At 40.1% G+C, this 27906-nt stretch overlaps 1 protein-coding gene across 4 annotated transcripts in view; it reads right to left on the bottom strand.

The window, feature by feature from the left end:
• Positions 1–572: 572 nt before the first annotated feature.
• aff2 (AF4/FMR2 family, member 2) overlaps positions 573–27906 on the bottom strand; it is a 209306-nt gene continuing 181972 nt past the window's right edge. For 3 of the 4 annotated variants that reach the window (XM_080900656.1, XM_080900658.1, XM_080900659.1), the window contains 9 exons: positions 26006–26246; positions 25568–25701; positions 22805–22868; positions 22106–22242; positions 20746–20817; positions 18350–18443; positions 13944–13996; positions 10864–11084; positions 573–9034 (listed from right to left, as the gene is read on the bottom strand). In XM_080900656.1, the coding sequence (XP_080756782.1) occupies positions 8913–9034; positions 10864–11084; positions 13944–13996; positions 18350–18443; positions 20746–20817; positions 22106–22242; positions 22805–22868; positions 25568–25701; positions 26006–26246 (1138 nt within the window). In that variant the 3' untranslated portion in view covers positions 573–8912. The remainder of the gene's footprint in view (positions 9035–10863; positions 11085–13943; positions 13997–18349; positions 18444–20745; positions 20818–22105; positions 22243–22804; positions 22869–25567; positions 25702–26005; positions 26247–27906) is intronic. The other variant, XM_080900657.1, reaches the window with a different exon arrangement.

Below are 27906 nucleotides of genomic sequence, written 5' to 3'. Positions count from 1 at the left end.
ATGCACTGAGAGCAGGATATCTGAAGGCCTGAAAATAGTTTCCACCTCCTTATTCATTTATGGAAACACAGAATTAGACGGGATTTACGTTTCTGAGAAAATAGACTTTTTTTTTTTGTCCTTGGTTCTTTTCATTTCTCTCTCACATTCTGAGGTCCATCTCTCTCTTCCGCCATCACGCACACGGCCCGCTTATTCCCTCTTGAATTCTAATGCGTGGCTACATTCAATGAATTAATCATGCATGGTGAAGTAGGCTAATAGTTGCTATGATGTAGAGTAAGAGTTCATTAGTGCTAATAAGAAGACTAGCTTGGCTCTTAAAATCTACGTCAGAGCCGCTCTTTTATTTATAAAAGAATCTTGAGTGTAAAATTTGGTTGATTTGGTTCATTAGGGGAAAAAAACACACTTGCTGGAACCTTTGGCAATGTCTCAGCCTTCTGCTGTTGCCTCTATGTGCAATGTCAAAGGGAGGTTCAGCACATCCTTGCAAGGCAACTTTGAAGACCTCAGCCCGAATGCAATAAAAAAGACAGAAAGAAGACAGTGAGTACGGCAGGATGGCTGCTTCAAACAGATTTTAATCCATATTTTAGAGACATTAAATATTTAAAAACAATGGAACTGCATCACAACTTTTGATCATCACATAGAACAACTTCATTATAAAAAGAACCATAGAAAAGGCCAAAAGATAGCACTGATAAAAACAGAAAAAAAACTGCAACACATTTAGAAATACAATGCAATCCGTGTTGGACAGAACTTTTATTTTGTTCTTTATGTTTCGTTATGCCAGTGATGTGCATCAGATTCACAGACAAATTAGTCAGGCTGGATCAGAGGCACTGTGCTGCTGCTGTACCACCAGTGTCAGGCTTCAGATACACAGTCTTAAACTTATTTGGTTGCCTAACTAACACGTCACAGTTTGGATTTAAGCAGTTTAACGTCACTGAATACCACACGTGGCGTACGCTGTATTCATGCGGCGGGAATTCAGCCATGTGCTTTATTGCACTAATCAGGAAGATGGCGCTATTCTTCCACCGCAACAAAGATGAAAGAGAAAAAGGCTAGACGAGCTGATGACAATTTTTCACCAATGAATCTTGAGCAATTACACTATTATAGTTTAAAAGCTGCTGCCCTTCTCGAGATTAATTTGGACATTATTAAGAGTCGCGGAGCAGAAACGAGCTTATTCGAGCAACAGTTTTTCACCGCAGGGAACAGAGCGACTGAAAACCTTAAAGAAACTTCCTGTTAAATGGGTCGGTTACACTTGGACCGTTTTGATTTCCCACATGATTTAACACTGTTATGTTCCAGGAAGAAAAGCAAAATAGCAATCACAGAAATGCTACACACAAGGCAGTGAAGGCTTCATGGTAGAAGGTCACGTGATCGTAGAAGGAATATCATGGACTATTTGGAAATATGATCTTGCTTTTTCTTTTTTCCACTTTTCCAATATACTGTAAAATAGAGAACATGATACAACTGAAGTGCTGATTATTAATAGAAATTTTATTTTAGAATAGTCAATATTTTATCTATCCTCGTCAATAGGCATTATAGGAAATGTTCTCGTTGCTTTTCTTTTCAGGACACTACTTTCATGCCAGATGTTTAATATGGGCTCAGAACCATAAGCTCATTAGCCTAGCCTAGCCTAGCTAAAATGTTAAAAGTGGGCTTAATCTTCTAAAATGGGCTAACGATACAGCCACTTAGAACTGCTGGACAGAGACTCTGCCCTCTCTCTTCTGGGGTGTCTCTACTTTCCACTATGAATACACTAATTTTAACTCAATTGCAGAGTGTCTCCAAGAGATGGCGCGTTCTTTACTTCTATATTTTTCAAATATTTTGCCATCAACAGAAAGCGGCTAAGTATCGTACTGCAGAGATATTATCTGAAATCGCAGCATGTTTGTGGCCGCCCATGTTTTTAAGGGCTCTGGTTCCAGAAATGACTTTCCCACTTCCACAAATTCAAGCCTTGAACAAAAGGCTTGAATGTTTATTCAAGCTTTGAACCAAGCAACACAGATATGAAGTGAATCATGACTATGCAGAAGTAGCAGACTGTGTACATAAATACTTTTATTGGTGAACTACCCATCCCATAACACAAGGCAGGCGACTTTAAGGCCCCTCAAATGTAATCCTTTTCTTTTAGTGTTGTATAATATTAATTGTGAATATTATGTTGTAGTTTATGTTGTATGTCGCTGTTAAGATTCTGGTGTAGTACCATTCTGAACCACAAGATGGTGCAGAATGTCAGTATTCGTATATGACTTAGAAATTGTACCAAGATATTAATTTATTGTATTTTTCGGACCATAAGGCGCACTGGTTTATAAGGCGCATTAAGCGAAACAAAACAGTCAGATATGTCAAACTTTACTCAACTCATTCTTTTGCTTCCTCCACTTCTGTACCATTGATTCATTAATGTCGAATTCTCTGGCAGCTGCTCTATTCCCATGTTGTTGCAGTATATTAATGACTAACCTCGCATTGCGGAGGGATTATCTCAGTTGTTCTTCTGACTGAAGTTTGGTCCGTTTACAGCATCCTACCATGCGATTGCATTTGTCCCTAACCATCGGGAACCCTCATGTTAACTTTTATCCAGTGGAAAAATAAGTTAGCATTATGCTAACATAGCACATCATTATATACCAGCTAGCCCAACTCCAGTAACCTTACAAACGTCACTGCTGTTTAGTTTTCTGTCTTCATTTATGTTGGAAGTGATAGCAGAGCTGTATGTATTCGTTTTAGAGGCGCAGTTTTTAGACTTTGAATAGAGATAGGGATATAGTTTTCCACTGCTTTCTAGCTTAATGCCAAGCTAGGCTAACTTACACTGACGTGAGAGTGGTGCTGATGTATTCATCACTTTGTAAGGCAAATCAGAACATTTCCAGAAATGCCAACTTTTCTTTACTAAAGAACAGTCAGAGAGATGCTTGTTGGTTATCTCTTGATTATCGATCATATTTCTTGTTTTTGTGAAGAGCATATTAACGTCTCCTTCCACTAACCTCAACAAATTCTTATTTATTGGATAATTCTTATTTGTAACACTGCTGCATGACTCTGACAGTAGAACGAATGAGGACGAACACAAAAGAAAAGAAAACATCTCTCTGGTAGATTACAGGAATTTGAGAAGAAAAAATCAAACCCTTTATTATCCTTTTAAATCCTGCTAGTTCCTTTATTGTATGAGACAGTTTTGGCAATCAAAGCGAATCTGTGATTTTGTGAAATGCAAACAAATATTAGAGACACTCGTCACTACTGGAGAGATTATCAGTGTATTATCGGCTTGCTACCATCTGCTGTCAAAAAATAAATCAGTGTGTTTAGCTCTATTGTAATCACAACAGCAGTGATGATGTTTCTGCCTTCGATAAACAAGTTGACAACTGTGATAATGCAACAGGAGCTAATGGGATATTTAATAAGATGCCAGCAGAATAAAAGGCCATGCTGAGAAAAGTCTGTCTTCAAAATGTTTCAGAATATACCCACATATTGACATTGCATATAAATAAACTGTTGCATGAATTCAACATTTACCATAGCTGTCATGTGACATGTACCATAGTGGAATGAAACTGATATTTCCCATGTCACAAATGCAATGTTTCTGACTTTTTACAGCATATTATTGTATATTGTACCGCTGCATACAAGAAGAATAAGGGACCATTAAGTGAACTTAACAATAACCATATAGTAACATCACAGTTTCACCATAAAACAAAACAACACCAAACATCATTGAATTGGACTGAGCAACACTGCGGACCAACTATCGACTTGAAACGACTGAGGTCAGAGAGAAACGGTTTGCGGGTAGTGTTTACAGGTTGTTGTAGAAGTTCAGTGGCTCGCTGGGACAATCCTAATTTGGCTTCAAGACCTCAAATAAATACAAGAAACAACTGTAAAAAGCGTTATTGTTAAGCAACAGAAAGTGGAGCTTGGACAGCTGTCTAAATGGTGATTAGTAAGCATTTTAGTCGTTCAGATGAAGAACCATGAGTCCATTTTAAAGGAACAGTTTGACATTTTGGGAAATAGTCTTATTTCCAATGTTTAAACAGTAAAACGCTAGATGTAGCTAGCATCAGCATACACGTATAAAACATGAACGTAGCTTCTAGGTCAAAAAATTAAGCCTTAAACTTGCATTGTCTCTGAAGGCCACCAGATGGCACTAGCTGTGGTTGCTGTTACCGTATGATGCATTATGTAAGCAGTGTTGCCAACTTAGCGACTTTGTCGCTATATTTAGCAAGTTTTCAGACTCCCTTAGCAACTTTTTTTCTAAAAAGCGACTAGCAACAAATTTGGCGACTTTTTCTGGTATTATTGGAGACTTATTTATGACGACTTTTTGACGTTAAAAACGCGTATCGCTCTTATTCTCAACAAGCAGTGGTGCTGCCGTGGGCACCTCACCCATGCCAAAGCGCTCACAGGCGGAGGATAGTCCACCCCCCGCTGCTATCAGGGCAGCAGATGTTCACACCTGTGCGTCCAGACTGCAAATGAATCGCGCATGACCGAAGCCGCTATTCCCGCACTGACTGTAACGCAGTTAGTCTTTTACTGTTATGCTGTTTTGTGGATCACAAGGTTTAAAACTACTTATAAACACACACCCACTCACACAAAGTAACTCCACCAGAGTGCCATTTTCGGGTTACTTTTGCCGGTCCAAGCCCGGATAAAGGAGCAGGGTTGGAACTGTGACATTAAAAAAAACAATAATTGCTGAAAGAAATTTAATTTGTAGTTCTAAATGCAATTTTTACTCACTTTGTCTCTTCCACGATGTTGTTTCTCTCTCCAACAACTTAGGTTACAATTACATTAGTATGACCAATTATGCAAATTAGGCGATGACGTCATTTAGCGACTTCTAGCGACTTTTAGGACAACCAATAGCGATTTTCCTTACTGAGGAGTTGGCAACACTGTAAGTCTTGGTTATACTACATTTGGATGTGTAGGATAATTTGGTTCCTTAGCTAACTTACTTAGCTAACTAATTTATGATTAACAAGTAGTTCACCAGTGAGCAAGTGGTTTCACGTTTAAACCCACCCGTCCTTGTGGCATCTGGTATTTTGAAACTAAAATTGTGAAAATGGTAATGTTTAGTATCTAAAATGGGATATCATGTTAGCTACGTCCATTTTTTATACCGTTTAAAAAACATAAATTTAGCGTACAACCAAAATAGAGATGCCTTTTATTCAAATGTAAACCATTTGAATTTTATTTGTTGTATTAAAGCAAGTTATGTATAGGGGGCATAACCGCTTGTTTGATATTGTTTTCGTCTACTTTGTTTTAAGCTAATAGCAATAGCTAGTATTAGCTTCCCAGTTATATCAGTGAATTGTGAATATGGCTCGCTAAAAAGGCTAGCTTGTAACTAGACAAGCTAGCTTAGCCTCTTCTTTTTTAAAACAGTCACATCTGATTCAAAAACAAAGAAAGATATAAAGCTTCAAAACTGTAGTTTTTGAAGACTGTTGGGTGGTTACGTCAATCTTTTATATACATTCACTGAGCTTAAATTTTTTACTAATTTACATAAACTAGCTGTTAGTTATAGGTTTTATATTTCATATACAAATATGAGTTTTTATTCTCAGAAAGAAGTAAGAAAAATATTCCCAAAATGTCCACTTATTTAAGGTTTAATGTTCTTGAGGTTTCAGACTGTTAGCTGTAGCGTTGTGCATTTAAATGGCTGTGTATTTTCATGAGACGTCGACCTTTGCAACACTGCATGTGACTTATGTAACAAGAAATATACTTTTTTTTTGTCAAAATGGACACAAGTAGTTCTTGGTCTGAAGCTATCATTTATTGCATGCGATGACTTAAAAATTTCAGGTATTTCAGACAAACCTATACTTGCTCAAACTGTCAAAAAGAGAAAACACAGCAACAGATGCTAATTTGGCACATTATCACGTTTGTTTGTTTGCTTTTTTCTTTTTTTTCTTTTAAAGCCAAACCCTGGTGTCTTCATAAACGCCAGTAAAAAGCTTATGGAAACATTTGATTTTACGAAAAACAATCTCATATTTATACCAATATGGTATGGAAAATCATTTAGATTCATTCTTCGTTTTAAATAAATAGAGCAATTCCCACCGGACACAAATAGAGGCACTTGAGTTTCCTTTTTTTTTTTCCTTTCTTGTTTTTGTCAAAGTGAAAATTACATTTCACATCTGCATTGTCTTCCATACACATTCAGCGATGGTCAAATGATCCAAAACTTAAAAATTCATGCTTAATGTGCTGGATTTACAAAGACCATAATAAACTGATTTGGAGTCTTGATGGCGAACGTGAAAACGTAGAAACAGCGTGGTCTCTTGTTTTTAATGCGCCACGATGACTTCAAAATCACTTTGGCGCTTTGTAAATGCAGCTATAGCCTGCGCGCTGGCACACACACGTAGATGCCCCATTTACCTGCAGCACTTCCTCATTCGCTCACATTGAATCATTCACAAGACACAAGAAACACTGTTTTCAGGAGTCACAGTCTGTACATTATTGTACACAAACATCGTTATTGTTCGGTCAGGTAATGATTTTAAATAGACTTCACAATAAGCTGTACACGTATACACACTAACGACACAGCACAACAAATGTGGGGAAACGACTATAAGACACCCGGCAGTTGATTTGATCTCATTACGTGCTGTACAAAGTCACAGATATAGTTTTTGTTTCTAACATCAGGGCAGAAAAGCCGATGTGACAGTTTCACCCTGTTTACTTGCTCTGCATGTGGGTGGGGGCTTAATTAGAGCCAAATCATACTGAATCTTGTAGTTTTTTCCCCCCAGTAAGTGTTTGACGCCTTAGTTGGTGGGTTACTATGGGAACTAGAACTGAGTGGAATTTCACAAAAGCTCATAACCAGCAAGAGAAGAACCAGACAGATGCTTTATGTGATGGAAGAAAGCCCTTATTTGTAGGTCCAGCAAACCGGATGTTTGTTCTGGTAGCCCACAAAACTGAAACTTCAACTTATACTACAAGACTTTAGATATTTTTGAAGCTTTGCCCTATTGTACCTGTAATGTAGTTTACAATTTTATTTGGTCAAAAGATCCTCATTTAAATACAAAAATCTCATTAGGAAGGATTCCCTTTTTGCTAGTGCTCGTTTGTTTAAACTGTGTGAATCTCGGGCTTTGCCGGGTGGGAGTGGGGTAGACTGTCTGTGTGATACTGAGGAGAAACACAAAACCCAACTGCACTGTGTACTTTTCAGAAATTAAATGTGGCATAAAGGTTCTTCCTGAACTGCCAATAAGTTAATTTTGCCATTGTTGAGAGTAACAGTTTAACTTCTTTACTCCCAAATTAAACCAGAGTAATAGATATTTTTACTAAACCGAAATGTCATCACGTCACACTACAGTCACACTAGGGAAACTCTGAAACGGTTGCTCTGAAAATGGCGACCAGGTGTCCGACTGCTCAGTCTCCTACTTTGGTGGAATACGATGGTGAAAAACAGGGAGTCACTTTGCGATTGTGAACTGGGTCAAGCTGGCAAATATGTGCAATCTGTTTGTGATAATACATGGATTAATGGCAATAAATCGGTGAAAATATCAAATCTGTTGCCATCTGTCACAAATTGCCGTCTACAGGCACACAAATTGACATGAACTGCAGAAGATCATAGACTGGAAACAGGAACTCAGAAATTCCTCCAGCAAAAGTCACGTAGCTCCTGATGCGGGGGCTCGGCAGTCTTGCTTTGATGTAGGAATATAAGCAGAACGCAACAACCATTTGAGCCGAGTTCCCTGTTGCAAATATGTCAAGTTGTGCTCATCTGTGCAGACTGATTGCAATAATCGAATCTGTCTGAGAGCGACTGCAGTCAGTCTGAGTTGCACTCTGTTTGGAGACAGGTTGCTGCTCGACAGGCAACCTGTCAACTTGTGCAACTGCCTTGCAACTAGAAGTGGTGAAGCAGAGGTTGAGTGCTGCTCAATCTCTGGGCAACCAGCTGATTGCACCGACTCACTGTAAGTGGAACAAGTTCAGTGCAGTCACCGATCAACAGGTGATCCTCCCCGTCACAAACAGATAGCTGTCCTGTTTTCTCTAGTGTGACTGAGGCTTTAAATGTAATAAAGTAACTCTATACTAACTAATAACTGCAGGTTCTAGCTTTTGGTTGGTTGTTGAGGATCCCTCTTTAAAGACTGAAGATGGAGTGAAATAAAAGAAGTGCAATGAATTTAGCCTCCATTAGTGGTTGTAGCTGAGCCTCTTTACCAGTGTGGTCCCTAACTAATAGATTGGACTGGTACTCTTCCACTTGGATCAATATCAGCCTAAAGCTTTAATTCTTTCCTAATCATTGACACATTTCTGGGCCACTGCTGGTGGAGGTGAGCCTCTGTTGAGGGTCTTTCCCTACATTCAGCCTCACACTTGTCTGTTGGAGAATGAACCCATCTCAGTGAAACTGGGAGATGAGGTTGGGAACATGTGCGTTCCCTTCAGGAGTTAAAGCTACAATCACTTGTATACTGTTGCTCCCCCCCAAAAAAGCAGCATCAGCCAAATTGTTAATATGATCATTTGTATTCTGTGGTTCACAGCTAAAATTCCCAAACTTAGTTACTGTTCACTCCTAATTAAAGGTGATTTCAGCCCAATTAATCCACCTGGTGTAAGCCATTATATTACCATGCATGGTGTAAAGACATTCAAAGGATCCCAGTGGGAACTGAAGCATCGTTCTGGGTCTCATCTCACTTGAGTTCTAGCTCCCAGCCCATTTCTTCTTTTTCTTAATGTTGGCTCTAGTCCAGTCTTCACAGCAGGTGAGCCTCTATGCGGAGCCAGTGCAGTCCCTGCCTTACGTAGCGAACCAGCTCTGTCATGCTGCTCTGCTGACTCAACGGCTCCATCACAGAGTCCAGCTCCTGGAAGAAATCTACGGGAGGGAGACAGACAGTGTTACTGAGAGCGCCTCTGTGCTTAAATGAAACACACAAACTACAGCTGGTGTTTTTCCAGTGGAGCTGTGGGCAACATGGGGCAAAAGTCAGGCTCGTTCTTTCTTCATTGCTGGTCCTACAAGCCACGCTTGGCGTCTGTTTTCACTAGTCGACTAGTGAACATTTCTCTGCAAAGGTTTTAAGAGCTTTAACATTCACTTTCATACAGCTCATGTTTATACGGGCGACCACACAGGAAGCAACTCATCACAAATCTGTTTGGTGCTGGTTGGTTGGTAACTGGTAGACGTTACAGACCCTGGTTGCCACGGTAACCTAACATATTAACCACTCTCTCATTTGCCAATCAGTGGTATCCTTCACTCTAATTGGTAGTTGCTTCAAACACACGTTTGTGAGCTGAGGAAAATTTAATTTGGGATTATTTTGCCCGTCAACACTTTAAATCACCAAATGTCACTTTCTGTGGTTGCTGCTTACAACATCAGCTCAAGTTGTTTTTTGTGGACACCAGTGTAGACTAGCTTTTAGTCTTAAGGTCGTTGCAAATGGAGAAATTCAGAATTGCACCGAACACGTTGTATTTTTGTCTTCAAAACCAAAACCAAAAAAACCCACACTATAACAAAAGATGAAGTCGACATCGAGCGATGATGAGCTGGTCCTTATATTTCTAAAAACAAAAGGAAGAAACTGAGATGATTTTGGGTTCATTTAATTCTCAAGAGAAGGCAGCAGGGGGAGGATTTCATGGTTTGATCCAGGAGTGCTTTGGTTCATATTTCAGGATATCAGTGGGGCAGCTGAGCTGATCTGATGGGACAGAAAAGTCATTTCTAAGAATCGACTGGCCCGGAGCAGCATCTAGCTGTGTGTCTGAATAAAACAGTATTATTTTACTATTTGTATATTTAGTACTGGTGCAAGTTCTGAGCTACGAGTGCACTTGTTACCAAACGCAGCGACCTGATTGGTCTGATCTGTTTACTCGCATCCTAAAAATCAAATCTGAAAAATCAAGCTTGGTCCAAAAAAATAAATGCTGCAAGTTCGACCATTCGGTGTGAATGGCTCCATTAAGAATAGCCAAATCCGAAAAACAACTTTAACACAAAATATTTGGACAGGTTTTAGGTTTCCGGTGTGTAAAGGCCTTTAGTCTAAAAAATACAAGAAAACCTCCACAGTAAGTTGGATATAAATGAAAAATGAGTACTTCCACTCAGCGCTCCAGCATGGTAGTAACTTGTAAATCTTAAGATTGACCGGCCTGTTTGTGATCCTTCATTGACCGTTGTGACTGATAACATATTCTGCTTTGTGTAACCATAATTTAGTCTTTACAGAGGTCGTAGACCAAGTAGAAGCAGGGGCTGTTCTCATAGAACCACACCTACAACCATGCAGTCGCCCCCTGCTGGCCGACACTGGCTTCACTGTTGGTACCCATTTTTGATATACAGTCTATGGCTAAAACCTCTGCAAAGAGCTCACAGAGAGGATCAAATAAATAATAAGAAATAAATAAGAAATAAAAACAAAAACTCCTGTTGAAAGTTTTTATGTGTTCAGCAGTCTTTCTCAGTATCTTCAACACGTGAGTAAAGCTGTTTTACTCAAACTGACTCCTTTACCACATGTATGAGTCACATGTACATGGCATACTTTGCATGCCTGTCATGTTAATCATCATGTATCCAGATGTTAGAGATATGAACTTGCGGTGGTGACAGTAAATATTCAGCAGCATATTGGCGCCCATGTGAAAATACATCCAGCAGTACGCGCTCTTGTGCCGTCCTACCTTGGCTCTCAGCGGCCAGTCTGTCAGACGTCTCCCAGTGTTCGTAGCTCCGCAGGATGTTGTTTGTGATGTTAACGTGACTGGCAGCCATGTGGTGAATCCGCTGGGGAATTGCCACGCTGCCCGATGACCCCGGTGCACCTCCGGATCCTCCTCCCGCTCCTCCTCCGTTGCTGGCTGGAGAAGGGCTAAGCGACAGAGGAGACGGAGTCCCGTTGACCCTGAAAATATGGAAATGCAATAAGTCCCAGTGACATCACAGGGAGCTCCTGTATGCCATAAAAAAGACCTTTTCACTGTTTTTACCTCAGTTTAATAATTATTACAATGTCTGTGCTGTTTGTATAATTTGTATGTCAGGCGGTCAACAAGTGACCGGCTTGTGATCTTAACTCAAGTTAGATGTGATAGATGCTGTAGTTGCAGTCGAGCAGTTTTGCTACAGACAGTATAAAAGATGAATGTTTCCATCTCTCATGACATCTCTCATGGAGAAGTCCTGTTTTGAAGGCTTGAGCTGGAGATTTTCCCCCTCGCCTTCTTGCTGCTTTAAAACCAGCTGTGATGAGTGAGAGTTTGACTTTGAAAGCCAGGACAGCGAGCGCCCATTGGCACGACTAACAGACACATGCTGGATAATCCAGCCTTCAGACTCTAATAAAGACCACGGTTTTAAAAATGAAATTATACAATTACTTAATACATTTTTATTCTATTATACCAGGAAGTGGTTAGCACATTTGTTTGATAAGGAAAAGGTTGCTGGTTTGATTCCAGCAGGACACACAAATCCTCTTTGGGGTTGTCTTAGGAAGTGGATGTGGTGTGGAGCTTCCTGCTGTGGTGTGAAAAGGGACCAGCTGAAAGTAGCTTAACTATAATACTGGAAACCAGTGAATGAGCCAAATCAGGAAAGTGTTTACTAAACTCAACGATGTCTTCTTTTTGTAACCAGGGGAGGCGCCCCCTGCTGGACATTAGATTAAAAGCACTTCGCTTGTTGGACCGGAACTACTTCCATCTTTTAAACCGTCTCTAGGTTTTGCAAGAAAAGTCAAATATTGTCACATTACAGAAGGCAGCAGGGAATAAGAAGGAAACTATTTGCAACAATACTGTCAGCGTGATTTTTTAAAGCTGCTCTTATTATGTTTTTCTGGCCATTTGTTGTCAGTGTGGTGTTTATAGCTTGTTCCACTGCCCGCAGAGCAGCATTAAAATTGATTTGCAGCTGTGCTGCTGGTCACCAGATGAATGTAGGTCTAAAATTCTTTCTCCCTTTAGCTCTGTTATCAACGACTCTAAGCGAAAGTCTGACTTTTTATCCGTGGTTTGCCAATGTTGTGTGTTTACAGCTGGAACGGCAAAAACAGCAACAGATGAGACCGAACCAAATCATTTTTTAAGTGTGGCCTCACATCCAAAACAATCAGCTGAAAGATGCTGATGGACCTCCTGAGTAAGTAAAACAAGACACACAGAAATCCATATCAAATATCCGACCTCAGCACACAGACATGTTTGCTTACGAGAGACAGACGCGTACATATAAGGGGACGGATGCAAGGAGCTAAACGAAGGTTAAAGCAGGATTTTTGTACTTATCCACCACGATGGATTTAAGTGCAGACTTAAATCCTTGTAAAACACCTTGTTTTACAAGGATTTTGCATAAACTGTTTAGGAGTTACTGTGATATACTCAACCTGTCCAGGCTGTCCCTGCCTAACATCTTATAACAGCTAGGATAGATGCTAACTCAACTGTGACCCTGGATAAGGATAAACAATCCCTGATTTTAGAGGCTTAAAAACTGGACAGCTCGATCCAATAGAGCAGCCTTTTACTTTCAGCCTCTGAAAATGTGGGACTTATAAGAAAAATGTCTTTAATTCCTAAAACAGTGCAAAACGTTTATAAAACATCTGCACTTTGGTCACATCAGGATTGTCTGTGGGACCGAACTGTACGTGGTTGTTAAAACATCCACCAAAGAAAATAAACACAAAAAAATACAACATACAAATGTGGTCAGAACGAGGTTAATTATTGTGCTCTCAGAATTGTTTTTATACTGTGTGTTCATGTTTTGAATTCTGACTTTGGACTTAGTCTATGTAAATATCAAAAGCCAGACATCAGCATAATTTTTAAGGATTTGTTTTTCCCAGTCTGGAAATCATTCCCAGCTACAAAGATTTTCTTGTCACAATGTTACTGTTCAAATCTCTCTTTGTGTCCTGTGCCCCCCCCCCCCTTCTGTTTTTCCGTTTTAATGTAGCACCGGTATTATCAACATCATATCAGTATTTTATTTGTTTTAAATATGAGGGTGAGCATAAATAGAGAGACGTCATCTTTTCTTTTTTCTTCATGTGGAGCTGTTAGCATGCTCGAAGGAGGTGGGTTCTTTACCCCCATGTGACTCATGGTCAATGTAAAGAGTAACAACTCATTACATTGACCGTGTAGGAAATTAGATTAACAGTGTTTTGTTATTGGCATTACAGCAAACTATAGAAATGGTGACAGAGAGCTTTGACGTGGATACATTAGTGCAAACTGCTCCCTGTCCTGCACAGCTCTGTGTGTGTGTGTGTGTGTGTGTGTGTGTGTGTGTGTGTGTGTGTGCTCCTGACATGATGTAATGTCTGTGATGTGGCCTTGACCATTGCTGACCCACAACTTGTGCCTGATTCAGTGCCCCCCCCACTCACACACACACACAGACACACACTGAGCCCAGTCCTGCTGCTGTGCAGCGTCATAGCTGTCCAAACTCATTAGCTTCACATCCGCAGCTCCTCCACGCCTCTCCTCCTCCATCCATCATCACTCCCTCCATCACTCCTTCTCACACCAACACCCAGCAGCCCTTCCAGTCTTCTCCTTCTCACATCTACAACAAATCAGTCCCTTTATTTGCTTCCTGAAGGTTTGTTTGAGCAAGTGGCTGTCAGGGTCGACACGGTATTCTGCGGCAGAGCTCCGGTGAATTATAAATTTTCAATTATCAAGGTGCGCGGGGGGGGGGGGGGGGTGTACTGCATGTGTGTGTGTGTCTGTGTGTGTATACTCACTTTCCATTGGTCCTCCAGGGAGAGGGTGCTTGGTGGGAACTCTTGGCTGAATTCTGAATAACAAAAACAGAAATGTATTAAACAGTGTTGTATGTCTGTGAGGGTTCTCAGTCATCCAGGTCATCGTAGTCAAAGGAGCTTGCAAAGAAAAGCGTCTGGACTTCTTTAAGTTACTTGAAGACGTTTCACCTCTCGTCCGAGAAGCTTCTTCAGTTCTAAGGTCAAATGGTGGAGAGTCCCAGATATAAACCTAGTGGGAGTATCCCTCCACAGAGGGACAAAAGGACCCCCTGATGATCCTCTAATCGGAGAGGTGAAACGTCTTCAAGTAACTTAAAGAAGTCCAGACGCTTTTCTTTGCAAGCTCCTTTGACATTAAACAGTGTTGTTTACAGCTCTCCAGCTGTAGAGGAAGGAGTCAGCTCATTCATTCCAGTAAATACAACAAAACAAATTACAGGTGCAGTCCTACCTCCAAAACACTGCACTATTAATAATACGAGGAAAATGCTGGTGAATTTTAAGAATTCAAATTAGTTGGTTTCACAGAAAAATAAAAGGATCGTGAAGAAAAAAATAACAATATTTAGTTTTTTTGTGAAATAGTTAACAACTTGACCTCTTTATGCAAATAAACTTAGAAGATCTGTACTCCAAGTTTTTAAATGTAAATCTTTAATTGTAAACTAATGAGTAGCCACAGCTGTGTGATTAGGAATAGACTGGAAAAACAAACTTGTGCTGAAGTGCACTTTAAGTAAACGTTCCTCCACTGTTAGAATAAAATGCCATTTTGCATACAGCAAAAAAGTATGACATGAAGAATGAAAAATGATAACATGGATTAGAAAAACAACACATTTGTCTCTGTGTACTACAATAACAGTACAGCTTAACCTCCTAAGACCTGAACTCTTCCATGGCATGAATTTTTAATTTCTCTTTGATATTTGGGCTGATTGGAATCCGATGAATGCAAAAACAAAGAATCACCAGATTTCTTTTTTACCCAATTTTTGTTTCTAAGAAAAATGAGATCCACATATGAGGATATTTGTTTTAAATTGTGATAAAACAGAGGTAGTATAATGTCCTCGTAAGTGGATATCAGGCTCTCGTAGAGCAAAATTTAGTATTTTGGTCTAGACAACCCAAAATGTGATGTCCACATATATGGACGCCAGGTCCTAGGAGGTTAACTAGAACCCCTACAGCTCAGTAATTATTGCACAATATCCTGTTTATTTAATTCACACAAAGGTGAGTGTAAAAAAAAAAAAAAAAAAAAAATCTGGTTTCATGGGGATTATGTACTTTTTACTCACAATTCATTTAGACATGGATCCCAACAGAAATCTGTTCATTTGACTATAATGCAAAAAAATAGTCAAATAGTTTGCCTGCAGTCTCCTCCTACACAGTCAGGAGTTGAGCTGCTAGACCCGGTACTGTGGCACAGCTTAGCCCGCTCATTGCTCTTAACTATATTAGATAAAATGATGCCAACTGCCCCTAGCAGCCACATAACATCGCTAAATGTTACATTTGTAACACAATACGAAAATGATCCATTTGTAGCATTTACGCACCTGTAACACTTTAAACATTGTATCACTTTAAGTTTGTTACAGGAAGATCAAATGTAGCAAATACTCAATATACCCATTTTTGATAGCTCTACATTGTGATGTTTATTTATATTTTATTTATGTTTATTTATTTATAGTATGTTTACATTACATTTATAGTTACATTGAGATAATATCAAAAGCTTAATATCAGATAAATAACTGTTGATATGTGTGGCTTTGTATTCAATCAAGCAGAAGTTTGCATATCAATGTTTTATTATACACTACAGGGTGAACAGTGTGTGGCTGATCAGTATAAGATCATACTTATTTTTTCATACAATAACCAGTGTATGTGTGTGTATATATGTGTGTGTATGTATATATATATATATATATATATATATATATATATATATATATATATATATATATATATATATATATATATATATATATATATATATGTATATATATATATATATATATATATATATATATATATATATATATATATATATATATATATATATATATATATATATATATATATATATATATATATATATATATATATATATATATATATATATGTGTGTATATATATATATATGTTCTTCCTCTACACCCCCCCCCCCCCCCCCCCCAAATTTTTGCACATGTCGAAGAGCATTTCACTGTGTGTTATACTTGTATGACTATGCATGTGACAAATAAAGAACCTTGAACCTAACTGACTGACATGTTGTCTTAATCCATTTACATTTTTCTATCCATTCGCACTCACATTCACACCTTTGGGCAATTTAGAGTCATGAATTAACCTGACCCCGCTAACTGCATGTCTTTGGACTGTGATAGGAAGTACCCGGGTAGAACCCATGCAAACATGGGGAGAACATACAAACTCCACACAGAAAGGTGGGTTGTTAATGTATGTAGCTGTATCAGTTTGCTAACAGCACAAACAGGATGAGCACGTACTAGCACTAAAAATACACAAACCTTATATATTGCATTCTTCTTACTTTAGTAAATAATCCAGCAAATATATATATTTTTAACTTTATGCATCCAATATAGTTTTGTTTTTGTCAACTTTTCAGTTCATGGATGAAGGACGATGGATCAAGAAAAATAATTTATTTATTAAGAATAAAAATCTTCAGTTTGATAGATGACAGGCTGCCAGACTGAAGTATTAGACTTAAATGAATTAAGTTTGTGTTAGGGCTCTGTGTGCAGAGAGGAGGATCCAAACGCAGGACTCAGACACTAACTTGAAACTCAAAGACCTCAGCTTTATTGCTGGTACGAAAGCAAAACATGAAGTGAACATGGAATATGGAGAACAGAAACACACAGGCATAATCTGATGGTACGACGCGACACCGAGCATGGGAAAACACAGGGCTTAAATACACAGGGTAGTAATGAGGGAATGGACAACAGAAGGGAGACACAGCTGGGGGAGATCAGGGCTAACGAGACGGGGGAGCTAAGCTGCACACACTAACATAAGACAAAGACTTTCACAATAAGACAGGAAACAAGAATTACTAAACCAGATGCAGACATGACACTGAGAGACAGACTAGACACTGAACAGAAACTGCAACACACATCCATCCATCCATCCATTCGCTTATCCTTTTCAGGGTCGCGGGGGGCGCTGGAGCCTATCCCAGCTGTCATAGGGCGAGAGGCAGGGTACACCCTGGACAGGTCGCCAGTCTGTCGCAGGGCTAACACATAGGGACAGACAACCATTCACACTCACATTCACAGCTAGTGGCAATTTGGATTATCCAATTAACCTATCCCCACAAGTTGCATGTCTTTGGACGGTGGGAGGAAGCCGGAGTACCCGGAGAGAACCCACGCAAACACGGGGAGAACATGCAAACTCCACACAGAAAGACCCCGGCCTGATGGTGGAATTGAACTCAGGACCTTCTTGCTGTGCGGCAACAGTGCTAACCACCGTGCCGCTCTTGCAACACACATGAGAACCCAAAACCTAAGAACTGAAACAGAAACAGATCTATAATGATAATAATAAACAAAGCACCAGAACATCAGAAAACAATCCATAATGCAAAAATAAACCAAAACATAATAAACTCAAAATACTGGGTCCAACGGACACAGAACCGTGACAGTTTGAGGCAATTAATCAGATCAAATCACATTTTCTAATCATGTAAAAGGTATTTTGTAATAAAACCCTTCAGTCCGGCAAAAGCAATGCTAAAACGATGTGAGCCTCTGCTGAACTTCTGGACAATAGGTTGTAACGTTAGTGAATTTTGAAAATGCTAAATGAATGTGTCATGCAGATAAGTGTATTACAGAAACGGTTAGACTGTTGTTGTGTAGCATTTCCTTTTTAAAATGAACTGCTCCAACTTTATGTCAACATTTACTGAATGTACACAGACTGCGCACACATGCACAGATAAACCCCCCAGTCGGTCGCTTCCCAGAAATCCAATCCCATCACTGCAAATGCAGCACTGTGATAATGACATCCTCAGTAATTAATTAAACTAAACATAATTAATCAAAACAAGCACATTAAACCCTAACAATCCACGGTGATGATTGATGGAGCTAATTAATACATTAATATCAAAGAGAAAGAATGGAATTTAATAACGCCATGCAAAATTAATGCACAGGCACCATGAAAATGAATATGAAATGTATTTGAGGGATTGTAATTGGCTTTGTGTGTTTTCCACAGAGAGAGAGAAAGAGAGAGAGAGAGAGAGAGCGAGCGAGCAAAGAGGGAAATGGAGTCTGTGTCCAAGTATGTGTGCGCGTGTGTGTTACCTTGAAGTACTCCATGAGCGACCGCGAGTACTTGACAGCGTGGTCTTTCTTCAGATGGAACATCCTCAGATATAGCAGAGACAGACAGCGGTTACTATGGAAACAAAAGCATTAGAAGGCAGATGAGTCCTCTGTACAAATTCCCTTTAAAGATCTATCCTCAATATTATTTTCAAGTCATCCGCACAGAATGCACCCGGACTTCAAACGTGCCCCTCAAATCCTTGTGGATTAGGAAGAACTTCAATGAAATAAGGAATGTGGGAACTATATAATACTGTGAATGGAGAAAAAAACAAAACAGCGGCTGTGCGTCACGGGAAGCTCACACAGTCACAAAAATACAAAAAAACACAGCAAAAAACACTATTTTTTTGGGGGAAATCAAGCTTCCACATTCACTGGGCCTCATGGCTAACAAATCTGAACACATTTAGTGTAATGTGGTAGGATGTGTCAAATACCACATCTTATTTTATTTGTCATGAAAATACTAGGGGTGCAATGATACACAAAATTCACCGTTCGGTTCGATACTTTGGTGTCACGGTTCGATATTTTTTTGATACAAAAAAATGTTCATGCTTTTTTAATTTGTCATTTATTAAAATTATAAATATATATTTTAACTCAAAAGTACAGTTTTTAAATTTAATGTTGCTGAAACAACAAAGGGATAAAATAATAAATCTATCTGATCGAGAAATCACTCATCTTTGGAAAAGAGAGTTTATTACAGAGAAATGTCTCTTTCCAAAATAAAAGCTATACTACGCTTCTTCTGGGCTATATTCTCAGCAGCATATTAAACATATCAGGTCCCCATAAGGAGAATCATGTGCTAACGGCTGTCTAAATGACTCGGGTAAAGTTTGTAGCATGCATGCTTGTTGTCTGCTTCCACTTGTCTTTGCACTACAATGATGTCGGAGTAAACGTGCAGTAATATTCATTTTGTTCCCACTAGTGCTGTCAGCATTAATCTGAAATGACGTTAACGCCACAACGCGGCAAATCTCAGTTAACGAGCATGGGGCTGGACGGCGTAAACACGTTAATGAGCAAACTGCGCTAACACAGTAGTTCCCACCCATGTAATTGAGCATTGCGTGGCACATCCAACATACTGTTTTACTTTTGTCCATGATGCGCTTACCTTCAGGGTCATACGTCACATGAAAACCAAAATAGTTCCAAAGGCCAGATCTGAATGAGGGTGGGGGAGGTTCAATTTGCCATGTTGCAAGGAGCTTAGCTTCTGTCTTGCTAGCTTGTGCTGCACTCAGTGGATCTGCGCTCGACAGTGCAGCCTAGGCGGAGTAGTCGAACGCAGATCCACTGAGCATCGTCAGAAGGAAAGTTGATAAAATAAATTAAAAATTTTGTATTGTTCGATACATATGCGTACCAAACCGAAAGTACTGTACCGAACGGTTCAATATCCATACGAGTATCGTTGCACCCCTAGAAAATACATGTGACATGTGGTGCAGTAGCTAGCACTGATGCCTCACAGCAAGATCAGTAGATCACTACTCTCCGTACAAATCAGTGTCGTCTGCAAACATCATAATCCACAAAAACTCCTGCCTGTCCACCAAAATGTTATCATTTAAATCTCAATTGTTTGTTCATTTTAGTGACACCATATTTTTTTATTGTCACGTAAATATTACAGTACTTTCACGTCCATGATGTAACACATTCTTGCTACTGAATACCTTTTTGCATATGCGACATTCCTCTTTGTTAAACCGTTGTTGCAGACAAATAAAGTATAAGTACATCTAAAAAAAAAAACACCAAGCTGTGTGTTGCAGGGAACAGCTGTGATTGGCACGCCATCATGCAGTGATTTGGGGAGCGCTTGATTTTCTTTTACTTTTTGCTTTCTATTGGTCAAGTACTGACCAATAGAACGTGATCGAGATTAACATGAGACTGATTGTGCAGTCCCCTTAATTTTTTTGAGTGTACCGTATTTTCTGCACTATAGGCGCACTTAAAATCCTTAAATTTTCTCAAAAAACGACAGTGCGCCTTATAATCCGGTGCATCTTATGGTCTGAAAAATACGGTAGTTGTCACAACGCCGACTTAAAAAGTAGCCAGCGTGCTCTTTTCTTACAAAAACATGGCCAGATGCAGTCAAATGACCAAACAAGGAGTGCATGACTGAAAGGGGCTTAAGTCAGATAATATTTTTGATACGGTGCTTTGATACTGTTTAGTTTCGCTTAATGTGCCTTATGGTCTGAAAAATACGGTATATACTTTTTCAGGTAACTGTAATTTTTTTAAACATTTTTCTAAATATATTTATTTTAGACAGCAGACATACTTTACATGATTCATTACACACACACACACGCACAGACAGTGAAAGTGTATCGTACCACAACACGGCGAGTTTCTTCTCAGGGATGGTGGCTAAATGGCTGGTGAAGTTCTTCAACCTCATGGCATACCTGCAGTGGAGAGATGCTCATTACTCATCGATTGTCAAAACAGAACTCTGAATTTTACAAAAAGCAGATGCATATATACCCAAGTGCTGCTCTTCACTTAGTGATCAATTCTTCCAGTTTACCAGCAGCCAACTGAAACGCTCTGAATTGTTTGTAGGCAAAACAAAGTTAACTTTCTCTAACGCTGTGGGTGATACAATGCTCCTTTTGGCCAGCCCTCTCTGTTCAGCACAACACTTTATCAGTCAGAATCAAATTCAGCCATCATGAATGAGAGTTCATTGATCCCTGAAGGGAAACTCCGTCCTTTCCTTCTCTCAGGGAGTTCAGAGGTCAGAGTGACTGCAACTGCTAAAAAGTCTGTGTTTTGCTCAAGGACCCTACAGCAGAATAGATGAGTGCAGGCAAGCAGATCTTGAACCTGAGCACTTGAGTTAAAAGACTCTGTCCCACTACACAATCCTCCTCACAACAAGTCAACCTTCAGACTTAGCAGTCATCAGTTATTCTCAGTTTGCTCTCCTATAGTTACACTCAGCAGCTCTCCAAAGATGAAAACCTGCAGAGATCCTGCAAGGCAACAGATAATACGTCTGTGGATGTTTTTATTTAAAAATGTTGGACTTTTTGACAGACAAAAAGGTGACGATACACCACCTTCAATATACTCACAAATCACGTATCCGTGAATCGAGGTACCTCAGAGTAGACCGAGCCTATAGTCCACATTTTTTAGAGTTTATAGTCATAAACTCTAGCTATAGTCAAATCTAAGGTTAGAGTTTATAAGAACATACAGCTGCTGTGGTATGGTTTACGTTATAATTATATTATATAATTATAGTTACGTTCAGCACCTATCACATCAGTGGCTTTACATCAGGGATGTCAAAATCATTTTGGAGTCTTTGCTGGGCCAATTCTAGCCCCCAAGCCTTATATTTAACATCCCCTCTTTATATAATAATGCTGTGAGGTCAAAGCTGGTGATGACCCTAACCCTACTCTTACTCTATTGTGTCAGAATATGTAACTTTTGTTTCAGAATTGTTCTCCTTACTCTTGGCAATCATGGGACAAAGAAAATAATCACTCTGACTGAAACACGTGAAAAACTAGTAACATTTTTTCTCAAACAGTCCTCGCTTTTCTCCCAATCACAGGGTTTCACCAGGTGCTACACTGCTTTGAATGAAGCTTTTCAAAATAAAATCACTGATCAATTCTGTTCTACTAACCTGTTAAGAAACTAGAGAGCGTTTATTGATGTTTTTCTGTCCATCCCTACCTGATTAGTTCCACAGTCTCAGAGTACATTGTATATGGTGATTTGGCCTCTAGTGGATCTCGCTCCATAGCATTTCCACACTCTATGAAAGACAGAGCGCCGTCTGCGTAGTTCACTGCTTTCCCAAATTTGTCCATCTGCAGACAGAGGACAGGAAAGGAAAGAAAACAGGAAACAAATGTGAAATGAAAGGAGATGTAACAGAGAGAGAGGGGAAGGAAATGTGAATAAGCGGTAGAATAAGCAACGGCTTGACGGCATTGTGGCAGAAACACGGCAGCCTCTTTGAATAATCTCCCACTAAGATGCAAATCCCTAGATAAATCTGAGGAAACAACTCGTAAACATAAGATAAATACCAAGTTAAATAAATCTCATTTCATTGTTTGTGTGTGGGGGGTGGGTGGGGGGGTCCGATAATTCTTTTGATATTCTATAATCTTGCAGACATCATCAGTCCTTGAATGCAATGTCCCCTTAGAGACAAATGGTGCAATAAATAACACAAATTATACAGTACGGTCCTTGGTACCAAATAGATTTTCATTCTACTGAGACTTACAGTGCACACATAATTGCAGTCTAGACTGTAGATGTTAACATTGTGTGTTTCTGCTTTCACTGTCTGTCTGCCTCGTGTCGTTAGCACAGAGGGCTGAAGGTGTGCGTCTACCTGAACTGGGTCACGCAACATCTTACCAAAGCATCAGCCTTGTGCTTCAGTCTCTTGGCCTCCTGCATGTAGAAGTCAGCACTGTGGACCCTGCAAACATAATGGTGACAAATAATACAGACCATAAAGAGCATGTGTGCGCTGACATGTTGTTTAACAAAACCTGAAAACAACACCCTGCATCACTGAGACAGATTTGCATAATCAAGTAGCTTGCAGTGAGCTACACACAGTCATCTACTTAGGTATACATACCTCAGGCTTAGTGTAACCTTAGTATAACAACAAGACATGTTGTTTCATGAATAATGCAGAAGCCTTTTGGGACAAATATCCAAGATGATGTATCATCTTTCAATGTTAACACACATCTGGACAAATGATAAGGCTGCTACAGCTTTCCCCATCCACATACACTAACAGGCGAGTGTCTAGCCTTTAGCTGAAGTTGTAGTAAATAAGGCAAGTTTTGTTACAACAGAGGGTCGCACGACCAGAGAACCAAATCAGGGTTGAGCAGCAAGGACTGAAGATATTCTGTAAAGAGCTATGAAGAGCAGTTATGCGTGGCCGATAAAGTTGATTGTGACAGGACACTCGGTCGTAGCCATGACGGTAAACAAAATACACATGAAAAAATGATCAGAAACTTCATGAACTTTTTATACAATCATCACAAACTTACCAGCTTACCAGCAAGTAAATGTGTAAAAAGAACACAATGTCCCCTCCTGTTCCTGAGTTATGGCATTGATTAGTGATCAGAAAAGCGCTCCTGATTTATTGCCAGTATTTTTTTTTGTGAGGTCACTATGACCTTAACCCTTGAACATGAAATACTAATAGGTGCAACTGAAGGTTTGGGCCAAAGTGGAAGAAATTCCCTCAATGTGTTTCTGAGACATCAAGGCCGTGAGAACCAGAGAGCAGGACTGCAACTGCTGCCTCTGGCATGCAGGCATGAACTTCCCCAGTAGCACAGCTAAGAACTGCACAGCAGCTAACACGATCTAGCAATAACTTACAGTTAGGCCTATGGAGTTTTATAATGCCTTTCAGTTTAAATACAAAATTGTTATAAACATGTAATAACAGCTGTCGCCTTGTGATCCCATTCTTATCTGTTATAAGTTTCCTGCTGTTCAACAGTCCTGGATCTTTTTGCCATTTCATGATGTGTCAGATGTTTTCAGTTGATGATATATCTGGACTGGAGGCTGGCCAGTTCACTACAATGAAATCATACTGTTGTAATAGATGCAGTTGGGGGTGTTTAAGTTTAAACACTTAAATGGTAAATGGTAAATGGCCTGTATTTATATAGCGCTTTACTAGTCTCTAAGAACCCCAAAGCGCTTTACATATCCAGTCATCCACCCATTCACACACACATTCACACACTGGTGATGGCAAGCTACATTGTAGCCACAGCCACCCCGGGGCGCACTGACAGAGGCGAGGCTGCCGGACACTGGCGCCACCGGGCCCTCTGACCACCACCAGTAGGCAATTACTTAATATGTTTCTTTGTTCTCCTTGCTTTGTTGAGAAACCTTTGCAAGAAACCTGATGTCTAGAATCCATGGTCCTCACCAAAGAGTGTGTTTCCTCCTTTAATAATGGTTTGTCTGGCTTTTACTACGGCTGTCTTCAACTGTTGTTTTTGTTTTTCTGGACTGAACTTCGCCTTTCTTTACACTCTAAAACTGGGTTGCTTTGTTGCTGGTATCTGGCAGGTTATTGCTCATTTGTCCTGCTTAGCACCATCTAGTCAGCACTGCCTCATTTGGCAGAATCTGAGCTGAAAATAAAACTTTACCTGCCTGCTTCTGTGTTCTGTCACTTCATCAACACAAACACTCATGGCCCAGTACCATTTGGAGCCATGCTCATGTCTCATACTGCCTCCACAGTCCAATCTATCTTTTCTATTGCTGAGGCTTATGAATGGTTTGCACCTTGTAATGAACCCTCTGTATTTGCTTTTGTGAAGTCTCTGCTTTATTACAGACTTGAATAATATTACTCACTCCTACCTCCTAGGCAGCGTTCTTCATTTGGATGTGTGTTGTTTTCTTTACAATATAAAGAATCCTGTAATCACACAGTCCACTTTTTATATCGTCAAGCTCATGAGTGCGTTATCTTTTTTTATCGGAACCTACAACACAGTGCGTCCTGATTTTAACACTCCTAGTATTCCCGGTATTTCTGAGACGGATTAGTTTTGTTTTTGGAGACAGCCTGTTCCTCATCTGATCATGGAATCAGTGTTAACAGACCTCTCTGCACTGAATCATACTTTTATTAATCTCTGTCTCTCTTCCACAGCATGTCTTTATCCTGTCTTCCTTCTCTCACCCCAACCGGTCACAGCAGATGGCCCCGCCCCTCCCTGAGCCTGGTTCTGCCGGAGGTTTCTTCCTGTTAAAAGGGAGTTTTTCCTTCCCACTGTCGCCAAAGTGCTTGCTCATAGGGGGTCATGTGATTGTTGGGTTTTTCTCTGTATGTATTATTGTAGGATCTACCATACAATATAAAGCACCTTGAGGCGACTGTTGTTGTGATTTGGCATGGGGAAATTCCTCTCTGCATTTAACCCACTCACTCAGTGAAGCAGTCAAAGTCTAAACTTTATGCTCATATTCATCAGAAACTATAATTTGGATATTTTTTGTAAAACAGCTAAAATGACACAAAATATGTTAAAAAAATAAAAAAATATGTATCCAACTGTATAAACAATCAAATGTTTGTAAGTGCACATCGTGGTGTGTGCTTTTACTTACGTGTCACTGAATGAGAGTTTGGGCCTGCGGGGTTCTGCGGGGTCCATCAGGGGTTCCGACCAAACCTCCGAGTCTGAATGACCGTTGGTATGGTAACCGTCTCCACAGGGCTTCTCGCCATGGGAATCCATTTCCTGTAGTAGAGAGGTTTTTGAAGTATATGCTTCCAACAGTCTTAATTAAGTTTATATTGTGTGGCTTTCAGTGACCACCTACTTAAACTTGAGCACTGGCATCTGATTCACACTGACAGATTTAAACTTTGCTATTTACCGATAGCAGCTGTATTGAGCAGGAATGAGATGTGGTCACCCTTTCCTACAGTCTTCCTTAGATATAGCATCATCATAATCTACTATGACACATCGGTGTTCATCATTAAAAGCTGACCACCAGGTCTGTGTCCACAGGACTGTATATATATATACAAGCACTTACACTGCCATTTCTCACATGCGCTGATGTTTTTCCTTCACCTCTCCGGTGTCTGTGTGAGGAAGAGGAGGTGGAAGCAGCGGAGGCGGCGCAGGGCAGCATCCCAGCGGCGCTGGCCTCCTGGCTGAGAGAGGAGCTGCTGTCGCAGGGCCGTTTGCGAGGCGGATCATCGGACAGAGGGGACAGGAGCGGCGGGAGCAACTTCTCATCGTGCCGTCGGGACTGCTTCCTGTTCAGAGAGCTACTGAACACGCACGCACACACACATACGCACATACACGCACACACACAGAGACAGAAAAGAAGTGAGATTATTTGTTTACTTATGCAGAGGCACTGAATGCTATGTTTTTACTTTGTTCTGTGTTGTATCTGTGCTATACGTGAGTTACTCATGGTATGCGAGTCTCAGTGTAGCTCGTCCTGGCACTGTTAATTTTGCTCCAAAGACACAGACCAAGTGCAAGTGTCCTGAAGCCCTCATGTGGGGCTTTTTGCTACCTTTAAAAATTAAGTGAGTGATACTGAAACTAATCCCACGATGACTGAGGACTCCTCTTGTATCTACATTCAGTTTATTACTGGGTTCAGGACTGTTAGTGGCAAAAAAAAAACACAAGACAGAATTTAGGGACTAATGAATGAATATACCTTATTTTTAAATCTGTGAACGATATTTTTTTCCCCTGTAAAATTATTGGAATTCTGCCTTCCCCCGTAGCACCTCGACAATTATTCCCTCAGCCGCCTTATTGTAGCTCCTGTGACTCATATTGTTTGCAGCACAACAGATAATATTTTTATGTTTTTCCTCTCCCTGGAAACTCTGGGGGTTTGATGCGGTGAGGAAGTTGCTGAGCTCGCAGAACAAGGCCCCAGGCACCGACATTAGCAATAATAGACAAAATCATGGAGACAAAGACTAATTAGCTGCTGTGGAGTGTGTGCATGCGGAGCGTGAGTGTGTGCTTTTGTGTCTGCGCACGGCATAATTGATGTGTCTGCGGCTGTTTGTGTGCATGCATATGCTAATTTGCGTGTAGTGGCGTGTGTCTGTCTTTAAGTGGACGCTGATGTGTGTGCAGGGAAGTAGGTGAGAGCACTCAGACTTCTTTTAAAGGCATAATAAGTTAACAAATTGAGAGGCTCTTAGAATAAAATGACCACAGTATATCTGCCAAATCATTTCCTGTAATGCATTTGCAGTGACTCAGTGAGAAGATTTATATTCCAACTGAAATGAGATTTCTCCTTTTTTTGGTACACTACAGCATTCATATCAGTCTTTAAATCACTTGTCGTGTGTTCGGCTTTGTCATACGAATTAAGAACCAAACAGCAGAATGCCACTTATGAGATTTTTTCCGGTTTTACTTTTTCCAGTGACCCTGCCGGTTTGTTGGGTCGACACAGACGGGAGCCGTCTCTTCTACACAGATCGAGACATGAGGGAGTAGGAGCCCAGCATTAAACACCTATGTCAGCACCGTATCAAAAGTATTATCTGACTTAAGCCCCTTTCAGTCATGCACTCCTTGTTTGGTCATTTGACTGCATCTGGCCAGGTTTTTGTAAGAAAAGAGCACGCTGGCTACTTTTTAAGTCGGCGTTGTGACAACTCCCATATTTTTCGGACCATAAGGCACACGGGATTATAAGGCGCATTAAGTGAAACAAAACAGTCAGATAAGTCAAACTTTACTCAACTCATTCTTTTGCTTCCTCCACTTCTGTACCATTGATTCATTAATGTTGAATTCTCTCACAGCTGCTCTATTCCCATGTTGTTGCAGTATATTAATGACTAACCTTCTATTGTGAATGGATGATCTCAGTTGTTCTCCTGACTGAAGTTTGGTCCGTTTACAGCATCCTACCATGCGACTGCATTTGTCCCTAACCAT

Source organism: Rhamphochromis sp. 'chilingali' (assembly GCF_963969265.1).
Source record: "Rhamphochromis sp. 'chilingali' genome assembly, chromosome: 13".
Lineage (NCBI taxonomy): Eukaryota > Metazoa > Chordata > Actinopteri > Cichliformes > Cichlidae > Rhamphochromis > Rhamphochromis sp. 'chilingali'.
Note: the sequence above shows the minus strand (reverse complement) of the source record. Positions and strands in the feature narration are given on the sequence as shown.